At 46.2% G+C, this 23,200-nt stretch overlaps 1 protein-coding gene across 14 annotated transcripts in view; it reads right to left on the minus strand.

Moving 5' to 3' along the window:
• Positions 1–23,200, minus strand: part of PAMR1 (peptidase domain containing associated with muscle regeneration 1) — a 164,113-nt gene that overhangs the window by 12,830 nt on the left and 128,083 nt on the right. For all 14 annotated transcript variants that reach the window (XM_019948262.3, XM_019948261.3, XM_073808773.1 and 11 more), the window contains 3 exons: positions 19,969–20,083; positions 15,681–15,898; positions 12,991–13,098 (listed from right to left, as the gene is read on the minus strand). In XM_019948262.3, coding sequence (XP_019803821.2) covers positions 12,991–13,098; positions 15,681–15,898; positions 19,969–20,083 — 441 coding nt within the window. The remainder of the gene's footprint in view (positions 1–12,990; positions 13,099–15,680; positions 15,899–19,968; positions 20,084–23,200) is intronic.

Genomic DNA, 23,200 nt, shown 5'->3' on the forward strand with positions numbered 1-23,200 from the left:
AGCATTAAGTCTTCATGTCTTTTTTTGTGTGTGTTCCCATACCCTCTCCAACCCATGCCAATCTCTTTACCATCTTGCATAATCACAGACTAATCCAACTTTCCATGAACTCAGATTTAAATGAGTTTTGTCACTAGACTCTGGTGGAAAAACAATGTTCTCCAGGATCAGATAGCTATAGGCTTAAATAATCATTTGGTCCTCAGTGTCCAGAATAAGCACACAGTAGGTGTTCAACAAATGTCTGTTTGCGGGTGGAAGGGATAAAGGCTAAAATGTATTCATTCTTCCACTTAATAAACCAGAGCCTGGGAAAATTAATTAATTTCTCCAAGACTTGCTTTTCTCATCTATAAAACAAGATAATAACATTTTTCTGGCTGGGCTGGTTTTGAGGAGTAATTTAAACTACACATAGTCTCTAATTCGCATTTTTGCCTTTATTTACAAAGCACACTACTGCCTTTAAAAATCAATTCCCCAAATTCATACACCTTAAAGAAAAACCCATAAAGGAATCTAAAGGCCCATTATTGGGCCTAGTCAAGTATAAAGCAATATTTTTTGGCTTCTTGGTAATGTGATGGGCTTCCAGATCTGGGTCCAGTGTGTTGATTCAGACTTCTGGGTACCAACCATGGTCTCTGTACATTCATCTATTTTAATCCTGTGTAATGAAGGCTTAAAATTATATTCCTATATCAAACATCTACTGGGCATTATTCTCTCTTCCTTCTGTACCCTCTCCTATGATGTTTCTTTCTGCTTTTTTGTTTTTTTGCGGTTCGCGGGCCTCTCACTGTTGTGGCCTCTCCCGTTGCGGAGCACAGGCTCCGGACGCGCAGGCTCAGCGGCCATGGCTCACGGGCCCAGCCGCTCCGTGGCATGTGGGGTCTTCCCGGACCGGGGCACGATTCCGTGTCCCCTGCATCGGCAGGCGGACTCTCAACCACTGCGCCACCAGGGAAGCCCTCCTATGATGTTTTTGAAGAGAATTCTAAGACTTCCTCTATCCATCCTTTTCTCTCCCTGTTTAGACTTCTACCTGTTGAGTTCATAGAGCATCTGCGTCTCAAAAGAGCATCTCCCCAGGGTTAGCCTTCCAAACTCCCTCTCCCTTACCCCTGTGGGTTCTCTGGTTAGAAACCTTTGTTATCTCCCCACTGAACAGACTCATGATTCTTTTCTGTTTGATTTTTCAAGAACTTTGGATTTCATTTCTCCTCAGTAGGATGGATGTTTTTCCACAAAGCCAAATGAGACTTTAAAACATCTGCATCTCCGGTGTGAAGGACCATCAAGCTCTTGCTTTTCGCTAAGTAAAATATCACATGATTAGTAATAAATAGCACATTGTCCTGTTACTTTTGGGACTCGGCCCAGGGATATGAACACATTAAGTTTAGCATGCCTTTACAGGCTCTCTTTCGAACAAAATAGTACTTGGGATGCGTTTCTATGGATACTGTTTCAGATAAACATTTAAAGAAAGACCTTCCCTCGTTTTCTTTTTTTCTCAGGGCAACAGTATTAGGCAGCTGGCTGTGATACCACTTTACAGAGGAGACGCAATGGCTGTGGGATGGTTCTTGCAGTGATCACTACTGGTGCCCCACCCAGGTCTCCTTGTATCCTTTTACCAACTCAGCTTCTACAGGTGTGCTTTGCTGCTGAGAGCTGGCACCTGCCACCTTCACAGGACTGCCCCTTGGGCATGGGCACCATCTTGCCCATGGGAAGAGCTAAAAAAAATGCCTAGGTTTTGGTTCCCTCATGCCCACCCCAGGGTTGGCTGTAGCCAGTGACTGATGGGTGTGGAAGTACAAAAGCCCAACTCCTGTTTCTCGAGGTGTAATTTACACTTCCCAGAACCCCACAGGATCAGGCTGAGTCTGGGAGTTCAGTTGAAATCACTCGTGCTGGGTTTTTTCCTCTTTCCTATTTTGCTTCTGCAATTCCCCTACTGGTTGATCCTGAGAGTACTTCCTTTAATAAACCATTTGGACCCAAATGTGGCTCAGGGTCTGGTTTGGGGAGAAACTAAGCTAAGACAGCTCTGCTGTTTTCTTAGCCCTGAGTACCAGAGCCCCTCATGCCTCCCTAGGGCAACACTCCGGGGAGGTGATGAGACCCGAGAGAGGTTGTTATCTCAGCCCTGGGCATAGGGCCCTGTTTGCCTTTCAGCACTCCTGGGAGATCTTTGGGAGGATGACTGCAACCAGAAAGGCTGCATCTCATCAGAGGGTCTCCAATCTCATCAGAGGCTCTCCAGCCTCCACAGATATCTCAGGCTCCAGCATCACACCCCCACCCCCACCAGCAGGGCTGTTTTGACCTGAAGGGGTCAGGTGCTCTAAGACAATGGACTTCCCTAAGCTAAACAGTGTAGACGTGGAATCCACCATCCAAGGATTCTCCCTGTTGATTTGGTGCTGTCTGTGGGAAGCCAGGGACCTTTTTACAACCCTGGGGTATAGAACTTCTCACGGGCCTGAATTGTGGGTCTTAGATTTAAGTTGATTTAAAGCAAATAAAGTCGTAGCTTCTTCTCCCCTGACTGGTGCACGAAGATTCATACCCAATATAAAGTAGCTAATATGACCAGGTCCAGAAGGTCTATAAGAAATGGACACAATGATGAAGACGTCAGGGAGTATGTCAGGATAACGTAGAGACATTTTAAGGAAAAGTAGCTTTTTGGTGCACACAAATAATACCACATTTTTTGCCCTCTTGTCAGATCAACTATATTGACTATAAGAAAAGGAGGTTCACACTCTTCATCCCTAATTTAGGGAGTGGACCCACTTTCCCATTCCCCAAATAATCACAAAACTCAGGGAGCAGTTCCAGCTGTGGCAAGAAAACATACCTCTTGCTCCATTATATTGCTCTCTACCAGTATATCCCTGTTCACAAACTATCTTCTTATGAATGAGTCTAGAATTTCAGTATGATATACCAGACTTCAAGAAGATTTGTCTTTTCCTTTGGTCTCAAAGCTGTAAGTTCAAATTTGAAGACAACATCTAGAAAAAGCCCCTAAGAACCAAAGAATCCAATCACCGCTTTGCCTTTTGGAAGCCCTGTAAGTCTCTCTGGAGAGAAAGCTGGTGAAGTGCTGCTGGCTGTCCATTTCGTTGATTAATTTTCTTGCACCACCTAGTGTTCTCCTTCGCTTGTTCTTGTCCCACTTCTAAATTGTTTTACTTTAATTATCACTTATACCCTGCTTGCTTTCAGGAATGGTTTGATGTGATTTACAAAACTGCACCTAAAAAAAGCATACTTTTTTCCTCTAATTTTATATTAATGATATATTTAGGGTAGCCAGAGAGCCACCTGAGCAAAACACTGAGAGGACTGCTCTGTCTCTTTAACAGGAGCTGGGTTTCAGAGCTGTAAGATTATCTTGAGAGTTCCAGCAAGGGAAAAAGATGTCAACAATATTCATTACCCCATTATCTAGCTGGCAGTGTGAGCTGGGGTGTTAGTCTCAATCCTTAACATACTCTTGGTATCCACCCATTCTCACTCATCAAAAAGTCAAGGGAATGATTTGTGACAGAATTAAAGTTCTGTTTGGGAAAGGCATTAACTTTCTCATCGGGACTTCCTTCATTCTGGAAACCCAACTTAATCGGAGACCAACACCCAGAGACAACCATTGGACGGGCTCGCATCTCTTCCTCACTTCTTCCTATTCAGCTAACATCTGCGTCTGGTGCCTCTGGACCCAATATCTTTTACTTCCCCAAAGGTCTCCCCCGACCAGGAATAATGATACCAACTGGTGATATAAACCCCCACTGAAAACCCTTTTGATCCCTGTCCAGCCCATGGAACCCTGCCGCCCTGATGGCTTCCAGCCTTCCGAAGTTGTGAATGAGGCCGCCCGTGTGAAATTATGCTTGGACTGCACACACTGCTCTTTGTTCATCTGGCAGCAATCTGGAGGCAGAGGCTATTGATCTTAATAAGTATTGTCCTTGGCTTTGGGTACACTGTGTCTTTTGGATACCACTTCTCTGGTGTTTGGATGGCCTATTTCATTAGACAGCTGAAACTCCCTGTGCCCAAGAGATGGGTCAGCTTCAAAACATCCTCAGAAAGTCCTGGTCTTTTGGTGGGGGTTGGGATGAATGGGGAGATTGGGATTGACATATATACACTACTATGTATAAAGTCGATAGCTAATGAGAACCTACTGTATAGCACAGGGAACTCTACTCAATGCTCTGAGGGTGACCTAAGTGGGAAGGAAATCCAAAAAGAGGGGATATGTGTATACGTACAGCTGATTCACTGTGCCGTACAGCAAAAACTAACACAACATTGTAAAGCACAGGGAACTCTACTCAATGCTCTGAGGGTGACCTAAATGGGAAGGAAATCCAAAAAGAGGGGATATGTGTATACGTACAGCTGATTTACTCTGTCACACAGCAAAAACTAACACAACATTGTAAAGCAACTACACTCCAATAAAAATTAATTGAAAAAAACAAAACAAAACAATGAACTTCACACATCCTCATTTGGCAGAGCCGATGAGCAACCTACATAATTATAGAAACTTAGCCGTCTTCTACCTAGCCGATGTGCTCAGTAAGTCCTCTTAGGGCTCCCACAAATCTCAGGTTTCTGAGTCAGCTCCTGGGGATGGGGCTGGGGGTGGTGGTGGGTAATAACACTAAACTACCAGGGGAAATGTCCCCCATGGCATTCATGGTTAACTTTTCAAATATAAAATACATCCCAATGAAAATGGCCCAAACAAGGCAATACCATTCTGTTTAGCCTTGGGGATGAAGAGAATGACCTTGCGGAGGAGTCCTGAGCTTCTGAGAACATGTGAGTCCTAAGAGATCCTGCCAACTTAGTAATTCTCACCACCATCACCATTACCAAAGGCTTTTCTAGAAAAAGTTGTCGCTGGGAAATGTATGACATGACCACTCTCCTCTGCACCAGAAAAAGGCTAAGATTGGAATTGTTTTACAGTTCTGCCTAATGAAGGGGGAAAATACGCCAAAGAGCCCTGCCTTATCTCCTCAGTGCCTGGTACCTAACAGACACTCAAAAATGTCTGGCTGGATGAATCTGCAAAGTGGGGAGGATAATAGTACCTACCCCAGGGGGATGTCGTGACAACGAAATGAGACAGTGTCACATAAAGCACAGAGCTTGACCTATATTGAGAATCGTGAGAATAACTACTGTTGTAATTTTTAATACTTGGATACCAATAAGGATGTCTTGTGTTTTGCAGAGAGGAAGCTTTCACCTTCTGAAGCAGGGTGAGGGACAGGTAGTGAACACCCCACAAGGCAGGAGGCTTTAAGGAAAAGTGGGAACTCTGTAGCCTTTGTCAAGGGGCTGGAGTCTCAGGGTCTGTGACAGCAGGGATGTTTGTTTCCGTCAGAAGTTAATTCTGCTTTGCTCTCAAGTTCTTCTACTCTGCATCTTCCTCCCACTTCCCTGCATGGGCATACAGTCCATCCCAGCTCTAATGGGTTACCTCTTAACCCAAAACCAAAATAAAATCCACCCCCTGCATTAAGTCCTGCCTCAGTGACCACGTCTGCCAAAGCAAAAGACAAGGGGGCCCCAACAAGGAGCAGGCAAAGTCTTAGTTAAAACAACGGTGGACGTGGCCCATTCCACACTCATGGGCGCTCCACCCCAAACTCTTGGAGACAGTCAGGCTGGAGAGTTGTTTAGGAGGCCTGACCTGTCCTCTTATTATTTGGCTGGAATGTCATCCATAACTAAAACAATTACTGACTAGCAAAATGCATCCCTTATATACCAACCCCAATCATCTTACTCTGAATGAGAAGAGGCAATGCCTTGGTTAAGAGGCCACAGGCGCATGGAGCCCAGCAGAGTTAACACTAAAATGTCACTGGGTCTATGTAGACTCAGAATTACCAAGAAGGAATGATCCAAATGAAAAGGAAAATTTCCCCTAAATTATAAAAGCAAACAAACAAATACCTTGATAACTATACAAGGGCAGCTTCTACTGTGTTCAGTGACCTCTTTGGCTTTCCAGATCTAAATCCAAATGAGACAGCATCCCTCTAAACGTGCTAAGAAGGATGGCAGAGATTCACCTCCATGTTAGGGAGGGAGAGGAGGTGGGAGGCTCAGGTATAGGGGATGTGTAAGAAGTAAGCCGTCCACTAGCTAGTCATCTTTCCGGGCTCCTCCACTCTCTGAAGGCTCTGGGTTACCAAGTGCTGGTGGGTAACAACTACAGATTCCCCGGGACTGTTTCCCTTGGGGTTATCCCTATACCCCTCATACCCTCTCAGGGCAGACTATGTATTCTCTTTTCTACCCTGTTACTCTAACAAAATATGTAAGGGATGCTCTGGAGGTTTCCTGCATAACCACAGGGGACTGACATACAGCCCACCCCATGTTAAATGAGTGACCATTAAAAAGTCCCATGAGAAAAAAAGGAGGCTGACTAGATAACCTGATGCTTGGGGCAACCTGCTCTGGAGTTTCCCAATCTAGTTCCCCCTGACATTACTCCACTTATCACCTCTAACAGCCCCTTCCTGGCTGTTCTGGCTACAAAGACTCCCCACCCATCATGGCAACGTGCATGTCTTCTCCTGGGATCCAGGGTTCCTTTATGACAATGGCACTGGCAGTATCTACTTGTCCTTTAAAACCCGATCTTTCTTGCCTGGATACTGGTGTAATGGTGGCAATACTTAGCATCTGGCAATGATTCAGGAGGAAGAGTTCACAGAGAAAACTTAGAAAGTCTTGTGAGAATTTTCTTAAACCCTAAGAAAGGTTTGTCATGATCATCTAGTTTGTAGAAACTAGTGCTGTTACCCTAACCCCTTGTCTAGAGAATCCCTGCTTTCCGCCAAACCTTGAAATGGCCACATGGGGCCAAAAGTAGTAATAAGAATAACTGCTTCTATTATTCAATATAATAACATCAATATCAATATATAAGTACCTTACCTGGATCATCTCATTCCATCCCTGCCATCACCCCGAAGAAGAATTAGATAATATTTTCCTGGAATTTATAAGTGGCGAAACTGAGGCTCATAGGAGATGAATGACCTGCTCGAGATCTACTGGGCTGGTTAATTGCAGGCTTAGAACCAAACCAAAGTCTTTCTGACCAGAGTCCAAGCTCTTCACCCAGGATTGCATCATCTCACTGTGAACAAAGGTGCACCTGTCTTCCACATGTTAAGGATGAAATAGGCCTTTAGAACTGTAAAAAAGCCAGTGAAATAATTCCATTTTTACCATACCTCCCCTAAGAGAGCTTACAAGCATTTGCATTAATTCCAGCTAACCTGAGGCACATTATTTATCTGTGATGCGAGAGGCAATCGTGACCCACTAGGGGTCTCAGTACATCCTCGCTGCATCCGTGTTAACGTCTCCTTGAAAACCCCAAAGTTCCCAATCACTTATTCTGCTGAGAAACGCGGGTTGGCCCTTTGAAGCTGAAGTATAAAGTGTGCCTCTCATCCTGGGCTCTTTTCTTCCCAGTCCTTGGGACAGGCTAGTGGGAAACCTTCTGAGGCTCCAAAACCCCGATGAATCCAGAGACACCATTTTTCTTTAATTGGTGGAAGCCGATTCGTGGTGTTCAAAGGCACGTCAGAGCCTGCAGCATGAGCATTGTGCCCCAAGATTTAGCCCGTTTCATCACCCTTCATTAGGATGCAGAGGGGAGACCCCGGCACCGTCAACTGGGCCAGAGGAACAAAGGCAACATGGAAACTGGAGCGGGGCAATGAATCCCTCGCTCTCCACTTTTTCAAAACAAGATTCCGACCGTTTACTCAAGAACTTATTTTGTCCTCGTGTTCCATACAAAGAAACAGGAAATTTCAGAGGGAAAGAAAGGGGTCCCAGTTTCTTACATGGTGGCCCAGGGAGGTTGGGGTCACGGAGGGTGCTGGCAGGAGGTTAGCTTGGCCCCAAAGCCGAGGAGGGGCCACTCCCCTCTTTTTGTTCTCAGAGGAGTTCACCTGGGAGCAGGGGAAGGTTGTTGCTCCTTGTAAAACGATTCGAGGAGAAGGCTGGGGTAGCCGTCCTTGAAGGTTGTCCTCGGGGCTCTTGCACCCTCTCCCTAACCGAACAGGGCAAACCTGTGTTGACAGTATCTTATTCTTCATCTACGACAACACAAAACCTGAACGAGACCTCTCCCCTCAGACCCCCAGAATTCCTTCTAAAATAAATCCGTTTCCAACTTGACAAGAATAGACCCTGGCTTCTGACCTGCAAGTTCTGATTCTTATTTTGAGGACTGGCATTTAAAATGGTTCATCTTGTAAAATCTGGTAAAACCTTTTGGTGGCCATGTTGACAACAGCTCTCCGAAGTTTAAATACGTGTACCCTCTGGACTAACAGTTCAACATCTAGGAATTTGTCTTACAAACATAGCTCTACATGTGAGCAAAGAAACATATGTTAGGCTATTCATTGCAGCTTTCTTCATAATAGTAAAAATAGTAAACGTGATATCAAGTCCATCTTAAGGGGTGGAGTGATTATATGATTGTATAGACACCCATACAATGGAGTTCTGAGCAGTCATTTCTTTCCCCCATGAGGGAGACCAACAAGGAATGATCTGGAAAAAATATCTATGATATGAGCACGGAAAACAAAAAGTTGAAAAATTGTATGTATACTTTAATCCACTTTTGTTCAAAACAGGGTTTCTCAACCTTGGCACTACTGATCTTTGCCAGATAACTCTTTGTGGTGGAGGCTGTCCTGTGTATTGTAGGATGGCAGCATCCCTGGCCTCTACCCACCAAATGTCAGTAGCACTCTCCCCCCTTGCTATTATGACAACCAATAAAGTTTCCAGTTTGCCAAAAGTCCACTGGGGGTGGGAGCAGGGGACAAAATCTCCCCCAGCTGAAAACATATAGACAACCTAGGTTTGCATGTCATAGAAAAAGTTTGGAAGGATACTCACCTAGTTGTTATATTTTATATACCTCTGTACTGTTTGATTGTTTTTACAAGTACATATTTCTTCTGTAGTTTAGTAGAAAATCTATTTCTATTCCACTCCCACTCACCGACATACACAGACACAAAGAAGATAAACAGAATAGCTCATATCAAGAGACAGTCAATCGGGACTCTAGAAAAGAGAGACAGGTGGGCTTTACCTGGGAAGGGAAGCCCTCTGGGAGGACTTGATAATGAGACAGGATGGTAACCACAGCTCATCGATCCATCATCTGGAGTCTCATCAAGCCAGGTGGTGAGAATGGTGTCAGAGAGATTGTGAACAACGTGGGAAATGAGGAATTCTGGCCTCTGGTTTTCAATTTGACCGAGATCAGGGTCTTGCACCCTGTACTTCAAATCCTTCATTTGCTTAAAGGATCATCTACCTTTCCACAAAACCGTTAGGAAAGCAGCAACTATGAAGTGGTTCCCCCTCATCAGATTTGGTACTACATAAACAAAAGATGCAATTCTCATTAATACTGGCTTTGGCGCTTTTTTTTTTTGCGGTACGCGGGCCTCTCACTGTTGTGGCCTCTCCCGTTGCGGAGCACAGGCTCCGGATGCGCAGGCTCAGCGGCCATGGCTGACGGGCCCAGCTGCTCCGCGGCATGTGGGATCTTCCCGGACCGGGTCACGAACCCATGTGCCCTGTATCGGCAGACGGACTTTCAACCACTGCACCACCAGGGAAGCCCGGCTTTGGCGCTTTTAAAGCCATTTTTAAAAAACATATGCCTAGTCCAATCTGGACAATTTAGAATTTGGAGAATCCCAGAATGCTTCAGTTTCTTATTAATTTTGAAAGAATTTCCTCCAGGGAGGTTTGTTCGGTTTTTTGATATACTCATGAGAAAAACAATAGTTTTTTTTTCTTTTCTTTTTCTAGATGATAGACTGCTCAGGAAAAATGGTTAACATTTGTTCAAAAATTACAAGGTAAACTGCCACAGCCAACTGTGATCATTCCCTCACTGAGTTAGTTGGAATTCATGCTGAATTTCCTAAAAGGAAAAACAGACCTAAATCTTACAGAAAATAATCAAACATTTGGCCCCCTACATTGATGCTAGCAAATGGCATATCAGATATCCACCACCAATATCTTCACCCAGTCACAACTATAGGGTACTACGGAAATCACGGTTTTTGAACAACATTTTGTAAAGTAGCTAGGAAGAATTCTCTTGACCATCTATACTGATGTTTTGAGACGGAAAGTGATTTGAGACCAAAAGTGATTTGAGACAGTTTTTGAACCAAGCTAGGAATCAGTTCATAATGACATATTTTACGTGTTTTTCGTCGTGGTTAATTGTTTTGTTTTGTTTTGGTATTTTGCTGGATAGAATAACAATGATGAGAAGTCGTTTTTTTTTTTTGGCTCAAAAGCTACTCATAAATATTTTACTCAAAACTTTTGGACCAATTTCCTTCCCCCCCTCCACCCGCCCCTCCATGATTTGATCCAGCTTCTTAAAGGCATTTTGACTTATTTGGTGATGTTTTAACTTCACTCCAATTTTACCTTTATTTATCAAAGCTCTAATATCGTACAGTTAGTTCACCAAGAATTTAAGCCTTCCTTTTTTGTTCCCCCTCTGCATCTAAAGGGTAGAGCTCAGGATTTGCCATTGTCAAGACTCCAGAATCACTCCATATACAAATTCTTGAAACAAAGGGAAAGCAACATTTCTCTTCCCTACCTTGCACACAACCCAGTGAACTTAAACGAGGCAGGAACCACAAAGCAGAACATCATTTTCTAAGAATCCGGCATCATCACACTCAGGTCAGCTGTGCCGCCCCAAAGCAAGGAGTGCTTTGAGTAGAATGAAATGTACACTCAAGGACATGCTACCGAAACTGGCTTCGGTCTACATTGTTTGCAAGGCAAGTTCACGAAATTAATTGAAAAAATGCATGAACTTTATAGAATGCTGTCAGACCAGGCCCCTTATATATAGGATGACCCCAAAGTTACCTGTGCACGCTAGTTAGAAGTGATGGTAGCAAACACTGCTGGTGCTCTGTCCTCGGATGCCCTTTATCTTCTCTCCCCCGCCCAGTCTACACTGTTTTACTTCCAATGGCCTGCACCTACCAACTCTTCCACTGCTCAAGGGTTATTGGAACCACTCTGGCACACAGCGTAGAAACTTAAGCATGTCCTGCTCGCCCAAGGCAGCCCTTAGGCAATCACCGATTGCAGTTGGGCTATGAAAGCCCAGCTGCTTTGCATTAAAGCCAGGACACAGTCTGAGATGTACTTCACATTCCAGAGTCCATTGCCTGTTAACACTAAGGCTGGGATTTTGCCTGAAATCATGACTCTGCTTGGCTTCCTTCCCTCCTGGCCCAGCTTCCCCACTCCCTTACCAGCTTCGCCTGGGGGCATGTCCACACACATCGGCATGTCAGGATTTGCTTCAGGGGAACCCTGCCTAGGTCATTAGCTGCCCTCCTTGGCTTTCCCCACATTTTGATTCTTCTTGTTCTTCCAAACGTCTCATTCCGTGTTGACAGCTGCAGTTTGTGGTACCTGTTTTAAGTCTCAAACTTCTGTTAGGACACACACAGGGTCTCGGTTACCAGAGACCCTTGATAGGTGATTCCTAGTCATAGTGTGTATTTTAAGTTCCTCTCTGCCAATGGCACAGTCCTGGGTACTGCACCACTGGGCTGGATGTCACCTCATGCTGCCGTGGGCAGTGGTCAGCATTCGTACCCTTCCCCAGGGCAATGGATTTGCCCCATCAGATACATGTTCTAGTTTCTCTCCTCTGGCAAAAGTCTGAGTCTAATATCGGAGAAGGGTCATGATCTGCCTTTCAAGAACATGAATTAGAAACTTCTACCTGCTTCTGAGTGAGTTATTCCTTTGTGTTTGTTTCTTCTTATTTCTGCTGTTTGGTTGAACCAGAGTTAATGAGGGCTACTGTACCTGAGCAGGACCCTTGGACCCTTCCCGGGACAGACTCCCCCCCCATATCCTCCACTGTAGCTCCTCTCTGAAGTACCTAGATAATAGTATCTGGTGCACATTTCCTGAGTTGTTTTACAGATGCTAAAACCACCACCAAGTGGAAGAAATTAACTACTTGATGATCATGGGCATGTAGCTCCCAGACCTACCGGCACCTAAGGACTGATAATGTTTATCCCTCTGACACCACTCTGTTACCTCACCATCAACTGATCAGAGAATTGTACACGAGCTGATCACATACCCTGTGACCCGCCCTCCCTCACCTGGCCTTTAAAAATGCTTTGCTGAAACCCTTCGGGGAGTTCCAGCTTTTCCTAGCCCTAGCTGTCCTGGACTCCTTGTAGGTGCCCTACGATAAATGCCGCACTTTCCTTCACCACAACCCGGTGTCAGTAGATTGGCTTCACTGCACGTGGGCGAGCAGACCCACGTTTGGTTCGGTAATACTACTATGGTTCTGCTTCTGACTTGTGTCTGAGAATGTGGGTGACTCAATGGGACAGCTAGGATACAGCTCAGGCAGGAGGTGGGACTTGAGTGGTGACAGCAAAAGGGGAGCCGTCCTAGAGAACGATGTGTGGAATTCCATAGCTGGCATGACTCCAAAATTTGGATCCTGGGATGGACAGGGAGTTCAGACTCTGGGCCCCAGGTGGGTGTATGATGGTTGCTTTCTACCGTTGACACTTTCTCACTGTGTTTGAGCTAGGAATGTTATTCAAGGCCACTGAAGGCGTTATCTTTTTGAGAGGTATCTGCAGCAGTTGAGGACAAAACTGGGTGGTTCCAGACATCCTGACTCAAAGGTAGCCCAGCCCTCTTGAGATCCACTCAATGGCAAAGCCTACATTATCCACCATCTTGGAGGGACCACGGTAGACAGCAGGGAACGACGCCCCCGGCAAGCTCCCCAAACCCTCTCCATGCCAGCCCCACGTGACACCTTAACTCCCACTCCGGAGGCAAACTCACGATTTTCACAGCGCTGCCCGGTGTAGCCTGCCAGGCAGGCGCACTTGTAAGATCCGGTGTTGTCAAGAAGGCAACTGCCGTCATGGAAACACGGCGCCGAGGAACAGGCTGTAAGAGAAAAGGCAACTTCTCTCAGTGCCCCGGGCAGTGAGTCCGTTTCTTCAAGCCTCCGGTCTTTCACTTGTTCGTCAGTCTTCCTGCAATTTTTTAACTCCTTTTATCGATATCATGTTACCATTGTTTGAGGTTGCCTGAAACAGCTGCTCATTAATCAAATGCTGCTGATGTTATCTGATGTTTTCCAAGGCCCCAGAAGTATGTATGCTCCAGACACTTAAGAGTCTGAGACAACACACACAGGCGCACCACACAATTAAAGCGGAGGCGGGCTTCACCCCCTCCTGTAGGCGCTCGGTGGGAGACAGCAGCCTTGGGTAATAGATCATCTTTTTTTTCAAGGAAGCTCAGTATCCGGGATACTGGGGGAAAGGAACCGGAAGATGATCTTCATGACACTAGTGAAAGTGTACTCAAGAAGTTTCAGACACGCATTCTGTAAACAGTAGTCCCTTGAGATACTGAGAGTTAAGATCTCAGATAGGGTGGGGAAATGCTACTGGTGTTAAATGATAATTAACCAGATTCTCTACTGCAGAACTTCTCCGAACACTCCACATTCCGAGGTGCCTCGTGAATTTCTAAGAATGTACATAATGTCCCACCTTTCACAGGCTTATCTGACCTGAGAGACTGCATTTTACAGAGTGTCCTGGGGACTATTTTTCTACAGAGAACACTTTGGGAAACACTAGTCTGCTTGTTACCCACCAATTCCACATTCATGTACCCTGGTGTAGAAATATATCAGAGTCAAGTTCAACAAACCCAAATCGAGTGTTTGCTCTGTGTAAGGCACTGGAGGGATACAAAGTTGAACAGGAGCTCCCACTCACCAGATCAGAGCCTTTGGAAGAAGAGTAGACAGTGACTACAAACTGAAGCATGATTCAGTTAGTGTCAGAAAAGAGAGAAAGTGCTAGAAGACATTCAGAAAAAGGCAAAGCCACAGCCCATCAGCACAAGGGAAAAGGCTTAACAGGGGAGGAGAAATCCGATAGGGCCTCGAAGGGTGAGACTTGATGGGCAGGAGTTGGGAGGTGGGTTTAGTCAGAGGAAGTAACTTGAGCACAGGCGGGATGCTTCGGGTGTTTGAGGAACGGGAAGAGCTCTGTCTGACTGTTTGACAATGGAGACCAGAGTTTCCAGAGTTCTCCAGGGGAGGTTGAAGAAGAGACCCTCCTAACTCTCCCCTCAGTCACAGGGTCACAGGCTGGCGAGCCACTGCTGCCCCCAACTGCCGACTGCCGTAAACACCCGCAGATGTATCTCAGCCTCAGCTGGGAGGGTGTCACCGAGGGGCAAGGATTCAGCCACAGGCCGACCGCACCACAGCAGCAAAGCTTCTAGAACTCCCAGGCTCCGAGCAGCTGCAGAGGAGACTGACATCCCGGAAGGAGGCAGTCACACAGGAGCAACTGCCTAGAGCTCCTGTGGGACCATTCTCCGCACGAGGAGGCTGGGGAGGGTGGGCTGTCTGCCGGTCTTGCTGAAAGGACAGGGCGGATGCCACTACTGCCCGCCTCCCTTCCTGAGACTTCTGTATCACACCTTCCATAAGGAAGCTATAATGGTCAATTGCAATTTTTAAAATTCAGTATTAAAATAATAGAACTTCCAGCTCGAGTTTATTTTGTAAAACCTGATGCAATCCAATCTCTGAGGACTGAGCACTTTGTTCATTCTGGCCAAATCCTACTTCCTAAATGAACAGGACAGGAGGTGAAGTCAGACTCAGAGTTACTCATAAAGTATGTGGCATTTCCTATGTTGTTTAAGACTTTGAACACCTATTTGAAAGATGACAAAGGGAGGCTCAGGGCATGCCTGGGGCAAGGCGGCTACTGAGGGCTTCCTCTGTACCAGACACTGTGCTAAGCTCTTCATCTGTTCTGTCTTCCAGCACCTCCTTAACGGAGCAGGATCTAGGGTTATGTCCTTATTCCCTGATTAGGAACATGAGGCCCAGAGAAGTAGAACTTGTCCAAGCCACACGGCTTAATCTGCTAGGGACCAAAGCTAATGCTCTTAACCATGACAGCCCCTAATAGAAGCTCTAGAGCCAAACTGTACAGATCCCTGGTTCCATCCCCAGAGCTGTGCAACAACAGACAAATTACCTGGTCTCTCTGTGCTGCAGCATCTAAACAGGGGAGTTAATAATTCTTAGCTCTGGTCCTAGTGAGCGTTTCTGAAATATCCCTTGCCATTGCTCTCTACCTTCTTTTTTTTTTTTTTTTTTGCGGTACGCGGGCCTCTCACTGTTGTGGCCTCTCCCATTGCGGAGCACAGGCTCCGGACGCGCGGGCTCAGCGGCCACGGCCCACGGGCCCAGCCGCTCTGCGGCATGTGGGATCCACACGAACCCGTGTCCCCTGCATCGGCAGGCGGACTCTCAACCGCTGCGCCACCAGGGAAGCTCCTCTCTCTACCTTCTTAATGTGCAGGTTGCTTCTGAGAACCCAGCACGCTGGGTTTTAACGAGGCTGGGCAGGGAGAAGGGGGGTGCACAGAAAGGAACGTTTGTCTGGAGCACAGCCATAAAATGCGCCATTCGTCTCCCTGGCCTTTACCTGTGATCTCCTCAAAGACGGCATGGAAGCCGTCAAAGTTCTTGGAGCCATCTGAGTGGAAGAGGACGTGGAGCGAGGAACCCGAGCTTCGGATGGGAGCCGGCCGCTCGTTGCCACAGAAACGCCTGATGATCTGACTGTCGCTGCTGTCCCCGTCACGGACCTCGACATAGTCATACTGGCACATGTAGTCAAACTCCAGGCTCAACATGATAATCCTGTGGGTGGAGAGGGTGACAGCAGGAAACAGCTGGGCCCCAGATAGCCCTTACACCCCTGGGCAAGTTCAAGGCCAGATGATAAACAGGTCTCTAGAAGAGTGGTGTCATTGGCCTGATGTGATAGGACAATGGTCCTGGAGGACTTGAGGTCAGATACGTTTCTTTTAATGTGTGTAGGTAGGTATTCTGTGTGCAGGCGTGTGTACATGCACGCCCAGGTGAGGGGAGTCCATTCGGAGAATCTCTGCACACACGGGCTCTTCTTCCAGGAGCACTTCTCCTCCCAGGCTGCGTGGCTGGTTCTTTCCTATCCTCGGGTCTCAGCTTAAATATTCTCTCCTCAAAGAGGCTTCCCTGACAACTCTTTCTAAAGGAGATCCATTGTTTTCTTCATAATGCATAGCTACATTTTAATTTCTCATATTTATCTCCTTGACTTTGTGAGTGTGTGCGCATGCCTGTCTCCTCCCCTTGACTGCAAATTCCTCGAGGGTAGAGTGTGACACCTGTCTTATTCCACCACTGTTTGCTGAGTGCCTAACGCAGTGCATGGCGCATAGAGACTAAACAAATATTGCTGAATAGATGACAATGGATACTCTATCGTAATTTTACAACTGGAGAGTGGAAAAGAGTATGTTGTCTTGCAAGACCAAGTAAAGGAAAAAACTCTCTGCACGCTCTTCTGTCTGATGGAAGGATCAGAAGATAATTATTCTCTTGGTAACAGTTCTTGCCCCAAAGAGTAGAAAAAGTAGCACCATATCAAAATTTCAGAATTGAAAGAGATCTGATATAGCTGTGATTACCTTAAAGGGGTCTTAAGTTTGGAAATACTGGGGTGCAGCAGATCAAAAAAGCAGAAGGGAACCTTAAGCTCCCATTTCCAAGAAATAAGAAGAGAGGCAGTCACATCCCAGGGCAAGAGAGGAAAAGACATTTTTTAGAAGATTCCCAAGGGAATGCCTAATTATCAAGTTCACAAAATGTACGCCTGTATCTTGTCCCTCACAGTTTGGAGAAGTTAGGCACAGACGGAAGAGCTCAGAACTACAACCTGAAAAGTTGGGTCCTGGGCTATTTCTACCACCTTGGGTAAAAACTTCAGGAGCCAGAGTTAGAGAACAATCAGGATACTCTAAATGCTCTTAAAGGTCTTACTGAAAAAGAAACCCAATCAGTGAGTGTGCTCAGTGTTTATTTTTCAAAGATGTTTATCACAAAATCTTTTGCTAGGGAGTGTACGTCCTATTAATCATACTTTGTGAAACATGCTGTAGCATGTAAGGATCTGACTTCTCATCCAGATGCCACCACCAACTCACTGTGAGCCTTGAGCAATCACTTCCTTCTCTGGGCTTTGGTATCTTAGTCTAAAAAGGGTAGGAGCGGGGACAAGGCCACCACCCAACAGAGATCACGGCTTTTTCTGAAACTGAAACATGAGACATTGCAACTTGTATTTACATTCATTCATTTGTTCACTTATTCAACACATTTGTGGCAGGTCTGCACTGTGTCAGACGCTGTTCTAGGTGCTGAAAGTACAGCCGTGCTCCAAGTAGACACAGTGCCCGCCCTCATGGAGTTCGGATCTGGGGGACAGACAATAAGCAAGGAAACCAGAAAACAAAGGAATTGTTGGCAATAGAGACAGTGGATGAACTTGAGATTATTTTACAAGTAAGGAAGTAGATTTTGTGATGACCTGGCTGTGGGAGGTGATGGAAAAGGGGGGCATCAGGGAGGACTGCCAGCTTTTGGGCTGAACACTAGGCTTCAGAGTATTTATGTCCTTATTATTATCCCTGGCCAGCAGGTCCAGCTTTGACTGGAAGGAAAGAAATCTACATATTTCCAATCCCTAGGGCCCTTTCCCAGGCAGGTGATGTGCTTCTCAACCCTTCCACCATTTTGGACTTTTGTTTGGCGGGGTTGGGGGAGGGGATTTATTTTGTATCCTGTATCTCCTGAGAAGCTCTTCAGAGGCCCCTGAGGGGACCACTGGTCCTGGTCCCTGAGCTGCTGAAAAATTAACATGTGGCATTTAACACCTGCCATTATCATCCTGCCAGACTCAGCCTGGAGCCCGTTCAGCAGAACTGTGTGGCCTCTCACTTCCTCCTTGAGTTAACCTTCCTCTGGGAAAGTCCACTTAAAGAAGCTTACTCCTAACCCCAGGACCTGGGGGAGCAAGAAGACCAGCTACTAAGCACAGCTTTGATGAGCAGGATTGAGAAGGGGACCTGATTTGCCAGATCTTTCCCAAGCGGGTATCGTGTTGCCCCTCCTGAAGGACAGAACTCCATGGAGGAGCCAGCTGGCATGTGGTAACCTCCAGGTGCATTGATCCACCCAGAAAACACCTACTGAAAGCCTGTGCCCTAGAAGATTAGAGATTTCCATCACCACCAACCTCCCCACTGGTTAGAAAAGGGAAGAGCTAGGTGGACAATGTCCCTAGATGTCCCAGGGGAGAGTGGGCCACTCTGCTTCCCTAGAGAGGAAGAGCAGAGGTGCTTGCCAGGGGAGAGAAGATACACTGGAAGCAGGGAGCACTTCTTTCAACTTTATTTATGCTACAAGAATCCACCAAGCTGGGAATGTGAATTGGTACAGCCACTATGGAGAAAAGTATGGAGGTTCCTTAAAAAACTACAAATAGAACTACCATATGACCCAGCAATCCCACTACTGGGCATATACCCTGAGAAAACCAAAATTCAAAAAGAGTCATGTACCAAAATGTTCATTGCAGCTCTATTTACAATAGTCCGGAGATGGAAACAACCTAAGTGCCCATCATCGGATGAATGGATAAAGAAGATGTGGCACATATATACAATGGAATATTACTCAGCCATAAAAAGAAACGAAATTGAGCTATTTGTAATGAGGTGGATAGACCTAGAGTCTGTCATACAGAGTGAAGTAAGTCAGAAAGAGAAAGACAAATACCGTATGCTAACACATATATATGGAATTTAAGAAAAAAAAATGTCATGAAGAACCTAGGGGTAAGACAGGAATAAAGACACAGATCTCCTACAGAACGGACTTGAGGATATGGGGAGAGGGAAGGGTAAGCTGTGACAAAACGAGAGAGAGGCATGGACATATACACACTACCAAACGTAAGGCAGATAGCTAGTGGTAAGCAGCCGCATAGCACAGGGATATCACCTCGGTGCTTTGTGACTTGTGACCACCTGGAGGAGTGGGATAGGGAGGGTGGGAGGGAGGGAGATGCAAGAGGAAAGAGATATGGGAACATATGTATAACTGATTCACTTTGTTATAAAGCAGAAACTAACACACCATTGTAAAGCAATTATATCCCAATAAAGATGTTAAAAAAAAAAAAAAAAGAATCCACCAAGCACCTGTGGTGTGTACCGGGTCCTGTTTCAGGCACCTGGATGCAGCAGTGAGGAGGTCTCACAAAACAGGATGCACTCATGTTATTTATCTACACTTACAATAAACCTGGGTCTATACTTGGGACTGTGGCATAAATGAGTCACATTTGTGAGGACCCCAAAGCTCTATAAGAAGAATCAGCTTATCTTCCACGTGTGTGAAATAATCAGTTTATTGGCTGCAGGGGCGGTGGCTGTCTTCTGAGAACAGCAATGAAAGGGGCTGTGATGAGCATAAACCCCGGCCTAGAGGGCAAATCCCTTAAAGGTTAGGCCTGTCCTTATGTCTTCCCTTCCCTCCCATAGAGTCTAGTCCGGTACTGAGTGAATAGGAAGGCTTGGTCAGGATCTGGGGGTTGGGGGATAGATTGCTCTCGGTGTCCTGCTGTGTTGGTATTATCCTTGGGTCACCGTCACCTGAGCCTCACTGTCGTTGGGCAGTGAGTGACAAACATCTAATTGACTATAGCTGTACCCAGGCCTTAGCCCACAAAATCACTGAGAGGTAAAGATTCTAATATACATTTTCTGCTTTTAAAAATGAAGTTCTGATGATTAGCCCTTGGTCACTAGGATCCAGGACCTTTGGTCCTGTTACTGTGCTTCCTTATAACCTCAGACTCCCTAATTCTGACCCCAGCCCCTTACCTTAGCTGGATGATAAACCCAGGTTTGGTGTGAATGGTCCATTCGCAGTGAGCATTCAGGGGGTAGCTCTCCAACAAAATCTGACCCTTCGGGACTCGTAGAACCTGGCCACATCCTAAGAAGAGAAGATTGGGGAATGGAAATTGGAGTCAACAGGAAAGAGACGGTAAAAGGTCGCAAAGCCTCTGAGCTCATCCCACACCCTTGAGAACAGAATGGAGAAGGATATTTCTACTTCTCAAGCACCTGGCGACGTGCTAGGCAATCGGCAGTGAATTGTTAATTCCTCTGATCCAGCCAACAGCTTGAGAAGAGAAGTAGTACCATTCCAGTTTCCCAGATGGAAAAATAGATAACCAGAGATTAAATAAATAACTTGTCTAGCTACTAAGTGACAAAGCAGAGATTTAAACCTGTGTCTGGATGTAAAGTCCAAGCCACTCTCTCCCCTGCCTCTCTAAGACGGCCGCATGCCAGCCTGCTGCTGCCACCTTACCAGGCTCAGAAAGCAGGCCCTCCCCGCAGCTCTACATGGGACACTGTGGCCTTTGTCCAGAGTCTAAATCTGCATAAGACCCTTTGGTCTGTGTTCCCTGCACATTTGCTACCCCACAAATATAACCCCAAAGCAACTCCTTCCTGACCCCCCTCCATCCATTTAGAAAATGTATGTATTAATTTGTTCTGTGAGCAACTATGTGATAAACACCTGCAGGGGGACATGAACTCCAACCATTTGGACTGGATTAGTGGTTTTCAATTTTTTTCTACCTCCCAAGCCCTTTTTTTTTCCAGACAAACTCTTATGAAGACCACCAATTTAATTTTTAAAAATGGATCCAAGAGGGGCTCCTGGTTGAAGCAGAAGCTGGGGCCCCAAGCCCTCCACTCTCACTATCACCTTGGTCTCCTGAGTTACCTCCAAGGAATCCCCAAGATTTGAAAACCACGGAACAGAGTCTTCATTAAATTATATCATATCTTCTAGTGTTAAGCAGAGATGTGTAAGATGCACCTTAGTTTTACAAAAGAGTTTGGGGGAAATGTCTTGAATTGGTGTTATAGAAAAAAATGTTATCTGGGTCATGTAAATAAACTATATTTTCTACCAGAGTTGGCAAACTATGATCCATGGGCCAAATCCGGCTTCCTGCCTGTTTTTGAAATAAAGTTTTATTGGAACACAGCCACACCCATTTTTAATGCATTGTCTAAGGTCAGTTTCCAGCTATAATGGCAGAGTTGAGTAGCTGCAAAAAGAGACAGGAGAATCCACAGAAATGAAAATATTTACCATCTGCTCCTTTACAGAAAAAGTGTATTTAACCCTGTTCTACACAGAACCCAGTTTAACCTCATAAATTCTGGACATGCGGTTATCTTCAATAACCCCCCCAAATAAATTCTCATTGCTCAAAAGAAAAATATGAACATCAGTGGATGGTGCCTCATGGCAGGATGATGTTAGTAATAATTCTACAGTGTTAGGAATACAGCCCAAACTCTGCTTTTGACAAGCTGTGAGGTCTGAAGCTTGTGACTTTTGCAAAACTGAGTGCTAGGCAGCATGAGTCATCTCATCATTAGGACGTTTATTGCTGCTGCCCAGCACCACATGGGAAACATCTTCCACCACTTTCCATGTGGGGCTCCTGTCTGGGCCAGGCCTCCATTCTCTCTCTCTGCAATTCCAGCCTCCTCACATCCATCCTTGTCTCCCAACTTCCCATTCTCCACGTAGCAGCCAAAGCCACCTTTAAATAAATAAATTAGATCACATTACTCTCTCGACTCGACCCTCCAAAGGCTGGCCACTGTGCCTCCCCTTCCCACAGCATCCACGGCCCTGCCTCACGGACCGCCCAGCCCTGCCCTCTGCCCGGTTTCTACCACCACCCATCTGGTCTTCATGCAGCTCCAGACACACGGCCTCCTTTCTGTCCCAGCTCCAAGCCTTGCACCCACTGCTCCCTTAACCTACAAGGTTCATCTTCTTCCACATCTCCTTCCTTTGGGAATTAAGCTCAACTGCTGCTTCTTCAAAGAAAACTTCCTGGACCACCCAGCTAAAATGGACCTTCACGTCTCTACAGTCAGTGCCTTTTACTCGATTTTGTTTTCTTCTTAACACACATCACTATCTGAAATTATCTAGCTTATCTGCTTACTCCCTTTGGTAGAGCTGGGACTTCTCTAGCTTGTACACCTAGAATGGAAACTGGCATATAACAGGTGCTCAAAAAAGAGCTGTTGAATGAATGAATGATGATATTGTGACAGGCCAGGGACTGGCTAAGAGACTTACACAAATTCTCTTGTTTAATCCTCACAAGAAACCTGGGAGAACGAAATTCATCTCTCCAGTCCCCAGACAGGAACACTAAGGATGGGAGAAGTTAGGTGACTTCCCCACAGCTGGATGGCCAGGAAGTCGGAAGACTGCAGACGACTGTTCTAACTGCCGAGCAGTGGTTACGACGGGACTCCTGAGTCCCGCTGTCATTGGTTTGAGTCTCAGCCTTAGCGTCACGGGGCTGCGTGGCCTTGGGCAATTTTCTTCATCTCGCAGAACCTCACTAGACCGGAGCCAAATGGGAGTAACTAGCACTTACTTCATACGTTTTGCGAGACTTGAATCGGATCACGCACATGGAAAGCAGTTAGCAGAAAACTCAGCAAATGTTAGCTGTTGCTACTTGGTGGCAGAGCGGGGATTTGAACTTGGATCTGTCTAGTACCAAGGCTGGGTCTCTGCTAGTGCATTAAACTGTCGTAGGGTTTCCTGACCCAGCCTTCTCCCACTCGGTTTTGAAGCAGCAGGATTTTTCCACCACCACCCGTCCCCCAAATACATTGAATCTCTGCCCCAGCCCCCAACTTCTGGAAGAGCACGTGCCTTCTGCCTGCATACCTCACACTCCTCATGGCCCCCATCCGCCCATCTGCTGCCCCGCTACGGAAGTGATACATTGGGTGTGAGAGACAAAAAAAGAAACCTTCCTGCACAGTCTCCGCCCCTCTGGGACTGGCAGCCTCCCAGCCACAAGGTGTTAAATCCCAGCTCCGCAGCAAACCTCCTGCAGGGACCCCAAGTCGGAATCAGCAGCAGATGCCGCCAGCCTGCTTCTGGTTTCTTCCCTGGAATCAGACAGCAGTGTCACTGCCCTCCCACCCCGCAGGTCCACGGGGAGCTGGTGCCCCTCCCCAGGCAGGTCTTCTTGGCAAGACCACA

This window comes from Tursiops truncatus, chromosome 8 (assembly GCF_011762595.2).
Source record: "Tursiops truncatus isolate mTurTru1 chromosome 8, mTurTru1.mat.Y, whole genome shotgun sequence".
Taxonomy (NCBI): Eukaryota; Metazoa; Chordata; class Mammalia; order Artiodactyla; family Delphinidae; genus Tursiops; species Tursiops truncatus.